At 42.9% G+C, this 7,369-nt stretch overlaps 1 protein-coding gene across 2 annotated transcripts in view; it reads left to right on the top strand.

The window, feature by feature from the left end:
* The window catches only part of LOC114043736 (eukaryotic translation initiation factor 3 subunit C), a 16,219-nt gene that overhangs the window by 7,424 nt on the left and 1,426 nt on the right, over nucleotides 1-7,369 (top strand). For both annotated transcript variants that reach the window (XM_027862898.1, XM_027862897.1), the window contains exons 11-15: nucleotides 89-214; nucleotides 374-467; nucleotides 3,828-4,018; nucleotides 4,246-4,470; nucleotides 6,602-6,965. In XM_027862898.1, the coding sequence (XP_027718699.1) occupies nucleotides 89-214; nucleotides 374-467; nucleotides 3,828-4,018; nucleotides 4,246-4,470; nucleotides 6,602-6,965 (1,000 nt within the window). The remainder of the gene's footprint in view (nucleotides 1-88; nucleotides 215-373; nucleotides 468-3,827; nucleotides 4,019-4,245; nucleotides 4,471-6,601; nucleotides 6,966-7,369) is intronic.

Here is a 7,369-nt window from a genome sequence, read left to right as displayed (position 1 = left end):
GAAAGTTCTTAAAAGGAAGAAAAGTGTGTTCAGACTCCATATTCACATTTGTACCTTAACCTTTTTTTTTTTCCTCACTTTTTGGCAGCCAGAGATGTGGCAGAAGTGCTTAGACTGCATCAATGAATTGATGGATATTTTATTTGCAAACCCTAACATCTTTGTTGGAGAGAATATCTTGGAAGAGAGTGAGAACCTATCCAATTTTGAGCAGGTAAATTAGGAAAAGGAAAATGAGAAGTTTGAGAGGGGATTGGGGGAAAGGAAAAGTGAATTCAACTGGGGTAGAGACCTGGTGGGTCTTGTTCTTGGATTGGAATTGATGACAACTACTAATGCTACTACTCCTCCTCCTGCTTTCTTCCCACCTCAGCCACTTCGTGTTCGTGGTTGTATCCTAACTCTTGTGGAAAGGATGGATGAAGAGTTTACCAAGATCATGCAGAACACAGATCCTCATTCCCAAGGTGAGATTGGGCAGATATGCTTAGAGCAGGCCTGTATTTACATCTTCTACATGTTTCTCTGCCACCCAAAATCTTTTTGAGGGCCTGGCTTAGGGTAACTGGAATACACAAAAATAATGTAAAATGTGGCCAGGAGAAAATTCAGCCATCACTGCCTTCCTCTCAAATGGATAAAATCAGAGCTTGAAATTTATATTTTTCTGATTGCTACTAGGGACCAAAATTTTCTGGTTGGGTGGTGGGCGTAGTTGTTGATTGTTGTCTTGTTCAGTGAATGAGTGAGTAGCATCATCACCAACAAAGGTGGTTTGTCTGGTAGATGGCTTTGCCTTAACTAGCCTGTTATAGAAGTTTACTATGACTAATCAAATCAAATATTGATTGCCTATTCACAAGACTCTGTGAGGGACAGATACAAAGAAATTCAATAGACAATCCCTGAATTTTATGAACTAGGGAAAAAAAGACATGCACAAATAACCAAAATACAAAGCTCTTTTTAAGTGCAGCATGGGTGGTGCCAGTGGTCAGTTTTGTGCCATTTTGGAGGAGGGAGTGATTTTTAAAATTTTTCTGTATAGGGTGATGAGGGAAGGTTTCAGAAGTACAGGTAGTGGCATTTGAAGCTAGACCTTGAAAGTAAGGTTTCGGTAGGTATTCATGGTTAAACTGTAAGCATTCATTCTCTGACATTTGGGGAACCTTCGAGTAATAAGGGAAGTTGAATACAAATACAGATATATACAAAATGCTGGGGGATCAGGGAAAGGAAAGGCTTCATGTAGGTCATGCTTGAACTAAGCTTTGAAGGAAGGAATCTAGGGACTCTATAATGAGTCAGGGAGCGAATTCCAGTAGGTGTGTAGAGGTCTGGAGACAAGAGAAGGCTGGGAGAAACTGAGAGACAGCCAGTTTGACTGGGACCGGAGTATTGTGTATAAATTCTCAAAATTGGTACTCGTTTTACTTTGTTGAGTAAAATAAAAAATTTTTTATTGTTAATGAATGGAAAACACTAGGAAAGCAAAAAAAAAACCCAAAACTATACTACCTACCTAATGTTCAGTTATCCCCATGTAAAATGGTGAAAGGGCAGCTAGGTGGCACAATGGATTATAGTGCTGGGCCTAGAGTCAGGAAGACTCATCTTCCTGACCCTGGGCAAGTCACTTAACTCTGTTTGCTTCAGTTCCTCATCTGTAAGATCAGCTAGGTGGCGAGGTGGATAGAGCATGGGCCCTGGGGTCAGGAGGACCTGAGTTCAAATCCAGCCTCAGACACTTGACACTTACTAGCTGTGTGACCCTGGGCAAGTCACTTAACCCCATTGCCTAGAAAAAAACAACAATAACCCCCACAAAAAAAAAAAGCAAGATGAGCTAGAGAAGGAAATGGCAAAGCCCTCCAGTACTTTGCCAAGAAAACCCCAAATGGGGTCGCAGAGAGTTAGACACAAGTGAACAACAACAACAACAAAAATTGTATAAAAAGTCTAGAAAGGTAGGATGAGTCCCCATAGTAAAGGGCTTTCAGTGTCAAATGAGAGTTTATTTCATCCTAGAGGTAAAAGGGACCCTGGAGTTTGAATAGGGCATTGACACTGTTAGAGCTACACTTTGGGAAAATTACTTTGGCAGTTTGTGGAAGATGGATTGGTATGGGGTGAGACTGGAAGTAGGGAGATCAATTAGGATGCTATTTTTAATAGCATTTTCACTGATTACTGAACCCAGACTATGGGAAGGCTCTTTGAAACTTCCTGGTCTTTAAGTTTTACATGGCTTCTTTACCTTCTCATTCCTGAGGGCACCTATTCCAGACTACAAAAATGTTCTAAACAAATTCAGGGCAGAGGTGATAACTATCCTGAACTAGAGGGGTAATTCTTCAAATAGAGAGAAGGGGACAGATATAAGAGGGGCTGGAGAGGTCTTTGGTAATATTATATGCTTTGATTGAGATATTTTAGGTGGAGCAACCTAAACAAAGACCTGTGGGAGGAAATCTTTTATGTAGTGCACTGTTCTTCTTTGTCCTTGTTCTCAAAGAGGACCAATGACATCTGGAAGGTGATGTGATGACTTGCAAGTGAATTGGATTTAAGTGAAGCAGGGCTGTGCAAAGTCATCAGCCTTGCTCCTCTGGAGCTATCTGGGTCCAGAGGCAAGATGTAGATCAGGACAACTGGAGATGGCCCTGATGCAGTGGGGAGACCTTGGCCTTTTCAAGCTAAGGTCTTTCCCAGGTCTCAGTTTGTCTGAGGCAACACTCATTCAGTGATTAAGGCTAGGTAAGAAATGAGGCAAAAAATGGCCTCTTTTACCTAGTCAAAAAAAAAATAAATCAGTCTGGGAGGAGAAGACCCTCAGGCTTTCTAACCAAAAGTGAAACAGTTGCTATTTACACTCACTTTCAGCTATCAAAACCCAAACAGTGACCCTGTGAGGCTTGGGCTGGGACCTGTTGTTGGCCAGTCAGTGAGAGCCTGGGTGATCTGGGTTTGAGGCTTCGTCTAATAGTTTTGAATCCCAATGTGTTTCTGTACTGTATTTCAAGAAATCAGAAATGAAACTACTTGGGCAAAAATGTCCCAGTGTTTTTTTTAATGATAGAATAAATAAGGGAAGAGAAAAAAATTCAGCCCATAAATCCCAAGATATCGCGTGAGGTTTCAGCAATCAAAATTGATATTCCTTTGGGCAGAACACCCACAGACAAGGGTATGATTCCCTGTGTGGACAAAGGGAGAGTAGGAAGAAGAGAAAGGAAGGAAGAAGCAGCAGCAGTATTGCCCAATTTGAATTGTTCACACGAGTCCCTGATGGGTCAGCTAGTACCACTACTTGCAGTTTGTTAGTTATTTGTCCTTTGTTCTTGAAGAGGACCAATGACACTGGGAAGGTGATATCTTGACTTGCAAGTAAATTGGATTTAAGTGAGGCAGGGCTGTGCAAAGTCACCAGTCTCACTCTCCTCCAGAGTCATCTGGATCCAGTGGCAAGATATAGATCCGGACAACTGGTCAATGGAGGAGTAATTGGGAAAGACAGGCCCAGGGCTGGGTGGTCGTATTATCAGTAGCACTAGGCATGGACTGAGAGGCAAGAATATCTGGGCTCACATGTACCTCTGGAATTTACTGTTTGATCATATTTAAATCACTTAACCTCTTGGAGGCTTAATTTTCTCATCTATGACATGGAGTTAGTGATACTTTACTTCACAGGGTTGTTCTGGAAGATCAAATGAGATAAGGGGATATAAAGCACTTTTCAAATCTTAAAGGGTTTAACTTGCTATTGTTACTATGAGATTTCTGGGGTTGAAAAAATAACCAAAACTTTTTTTTCTAAATACCAGAATATGTGGAGCATCTCAAGGATGAGGCACGTGTCTGTGCCATCATTGAGCGTGTTCAGCGATACTTGCAGGAAAAAGGAACAACTGAGGAGATCTGCCGCATTTACCTTCGCCGTGTGCTCCATACATATTATAAGTTTGACTATAAGGCCCATCAGCGACAGCTTGCTCCCCCAGAAGGGTCCTCAAAGGTACAAGGGCTGGGGAGAAAAGACCTTCAGGACTTTTGGGCTGTTGACTTTCACATTTATCACTCATGTTGTGGGACAAGATCGGAATAGACTTGATGATACGTCTTTTTTGGAATTGCTAGGAAATCTAGTGTTTATGAGGATGGTGCTGAGAGACAGGTTGTGCCTGGGATTTCTTAGTTTCTGTCACTCTGAACCCCAGCCATATTCTTTGTTCTTCCTTCCAGTCAGAGCAAGATCAGGCTGAAAATGAGGGTGAGGATTCTGCTGTACTGATGGAGAGGCTGTGCAAGTACATATATGCCAAGGATCGGACAGACAGAATTCGGACGTGTGCAATCCTCTGCCACATCTACCACCATGCTCTTCACTCTCGCTGGTACCAGGCTCGGGACCTCATGCTCATGAGCCACCTACAGGACAACATTCAGCACGCAGACCCTCCTGTGCAGGTGGGAGGGTAGGGGTAGCAGGGGCAGGGTTTTTAAAGGGAAGCTCAGGATGGATTCAAGATCAGTTCCCTTGGTTGGAGAGGGGCCCGGAATCCATGAGTTCAGGAGGGGGAAGAGCCAGGTCTGGGTTCCTCTCTAGTTACAGACTAGTTTAACCAGAAGAACTAGAAGTCTGGCTCATGAACATTTAATTTAAGTTAGAGACTCAGAGTCTCTAATTCTTCATGTCTTTGATGCTCCGGTTTGTCATTAATCAAGAAACATGGAGTGACTACCATTTAGAGCACTGCTAAGTGCCCTGGGGAATGTACAGACCTTACACTTGAGGAACTTAGTCTAGTTGGGGAGCCAAGAATGTAAAGGAAGCAGTCTTTGGTTTTGGGGCTCTCTGAACTGGGTCAGCTTCATCAGAATCTCAGATTTTCCTTGGAACACATCCAGAGGATCTTGCTTTTAGCCGTAGAGCTTTCACTTTTCATTACTTTTCGATGATTATTGAACTCAAAAAATAATATATAAAAATCTCTTTGATCTTCGTGTCTGAGTACACATGTACTTTTCACCCTTGAGGGCACATCCTCTAGGCTACAAAAGTATTTCAAACAAATTCAGAGATAATGTCAGGTTAGTAAGGTTGTTAGAAAACTAAATTCCAAACTGAATAGTACTTCTGGCTATAGCTGACCAGATTTATCTTGTCTTGTGGGGGCCCCCCCTTAGTTGTTAGAGTTTCCAGCTCTTTCATGGACTCCCAAGTGAATGACATTTTTTGCCCCAAAATATCCCTTTGTAGCTTTAACCATTCAAGTGATCTGTGGTGTTGAACACAAATAAAAATGATCATCCCTGTAGGCTACTTAATTGACTTAGAAAACCACTAACATCTATGTTGTATTCTAAGTTCTTTGAAATTTGAAATATGGCTATCTATAAAAAAAGTGGTCTTTGAGATTGCTAGGTCAACCTACTAAAATATTTTACCTCATGATATGCTTGAAATGCAAAATAATGCTCTTACATTAACCACAACATTTATAATTGTGGAAAATAATTCTAAGGTCTGATTGCATACACTCATTGCACATCTCAGTCTTTTCTAGTGGTGGTAGCTTCCCTGGCAACAGTATCTGTGGTTAGGGTAGATACGTCTGGTACCAGCACATTCTGAATAGTTTACAGACCTTTCCAACTGCAGAGGGGAAATGACTTCTCTGAGTTTATAAGTCAGTCATTACCTGACATACTAAATTGGGTTACAAAGTGCACTTTTTATGGAACGAGGTCTGGGGTATAGTCAGGATTTGGAATCTTTAACTGTTAGTTTTATGAGCCATTTGTGAGATAATTTGTTCAGCATAGTTCAAGTCAGGGATTCTTAGCTATATTTCAATGTGCCTGGGATCCGTGGGCTTCACCAGGCTGCCAAAGAGTTCCAGGACACAAAAAAGATAGACTTCCGGGCATAGTGGGAAGAGTGTTGTAGTTGGAGAAGATTGACCCAGGTTTGCTTTCCAGCTCAGATACTTAGTTAGCTCTGGGAACAAGTCACTTCTTTCTGAACTTTGGTTTCCTCATTTGTAAAATGGGGATCATAACACCACAGATGGTGGGTGTCAGAAAAGGGCTGTGTAGATTCTAGGTGTCAAAAGAACTAGAGGATTGGGATAGGGTGAGCGTTCGGTCATCAGACAGGCTTTGTACTATAGAGGGAAAAGGAAGAAGCTAGAATAAATAGGCTTCTGTCCTTGGCACAATCACACCTTGTTCTACTGAACAAGAGCTAGCCTTACATCCAGGAAGACCCGAGTTCACGTCCATCCTCTGGTACATGCTATCATTCGTGACCCTCAGCAAGTCACTTACTCCACCCGGTGCCCAAGGCAGTTCTATTAAGATGCTGAGAAAACCTTGACCTTCATTAATCAGAGGGAGCTTTTTCATCTGGGAGTTACCTAGACTAATGATAGCACAGGTGGAAGTCTTTATCCTTGTTCATCAAATACTAAGTCCTGGGTTCACAATGTTGTATGAGACTGCAGAGTTTATTCTCAACAGAATTTAAGTTGGATGTCATGTGTGGAAACTCCCATGATTCTTCCTTCTAATGGGCTGTATTTTTCTTTCTACCTAGATCCTTTATAACCGTACCATGGTACAGTTGGGCATCTGTGCTTTCCGCCAGGGCCTAACTAAAGATGCACACAATGCCTTGCTGGACATTCAGTCCAGCGGCCGCGCTAAGGAGCTGCTAGGACAGGGTCTACTGCTTAGGAGCCTGCAGGAGCGAAATCAGGAGCAGGAGAAGGTGGAGCGTCGACGTCAGGTGCCCTTCCACTTGCATATCAACCTGGAGCTGCTTGAGTGTGTCTATTTGGTATCTGCCATGCTACTGGAGATCCCATACATGGCAGCCCACGAAAGTGATGCTCGGAGGCGCATGATCAGCAAACAGTTCCATCACCAACTGCGAGTGGGCGAGCGGCAGCCCTTGCTTGGTGAGCTACAGCATCTTGGGGTATTTAGCTTGGCTGTGGTCTCACTCCTGTGTGCTCCTGAGTGTCTGTTCTCAGTGGGAAGATTCTTTGCCACACTTAGAGCTGTTTTTACTGGGTGCTGATTTATGGTACAGTGGCTCTTTTTTTTTGGTTTGGTTTTGTTTTTTGTTTTTGTTTTTAGGCATTTGGGGTTAAGTGACTTGCCCAGGGTCACACAGCTAGTGAGTGTCAAGTGTTTGGTCTGAGGCCGGATTTGAACTCAGGTCCTCCTGAATTCAGGGCCAGTGCTCTATCCACTGTGCCACCTAGCTGCCCCCTACAATGGCTCTTTCATAAAGCAAGTGCAGAAGCGTTTCCTAGAGTGTGTTCACAGTCCCTCTCTCCAGCTCTCGCTTGTGTCTGTG

The sequence above is a fragment of the Vombatus ursinus genome, unplaced genomic scaffold, assembly GCF_900497805.2.
Source record: "Vombatus ursinus unplaced genomic scaffold, bare-nosed wombat genome assembly UNPS02014770.1, whole genome shotgun sequence".
Taxonomy (NCBI): Eukaryota; Metazoa; Chordata; class Mammalia; order Diprotodontia; family Vombatidae; genus Vombatus; species Vombatus ursinus.
The sequence above is the reverse complement of the archived record's forward strand: the minus strand, read 5'-3'. Positions and strand labels throughout refer to the sequence as shown.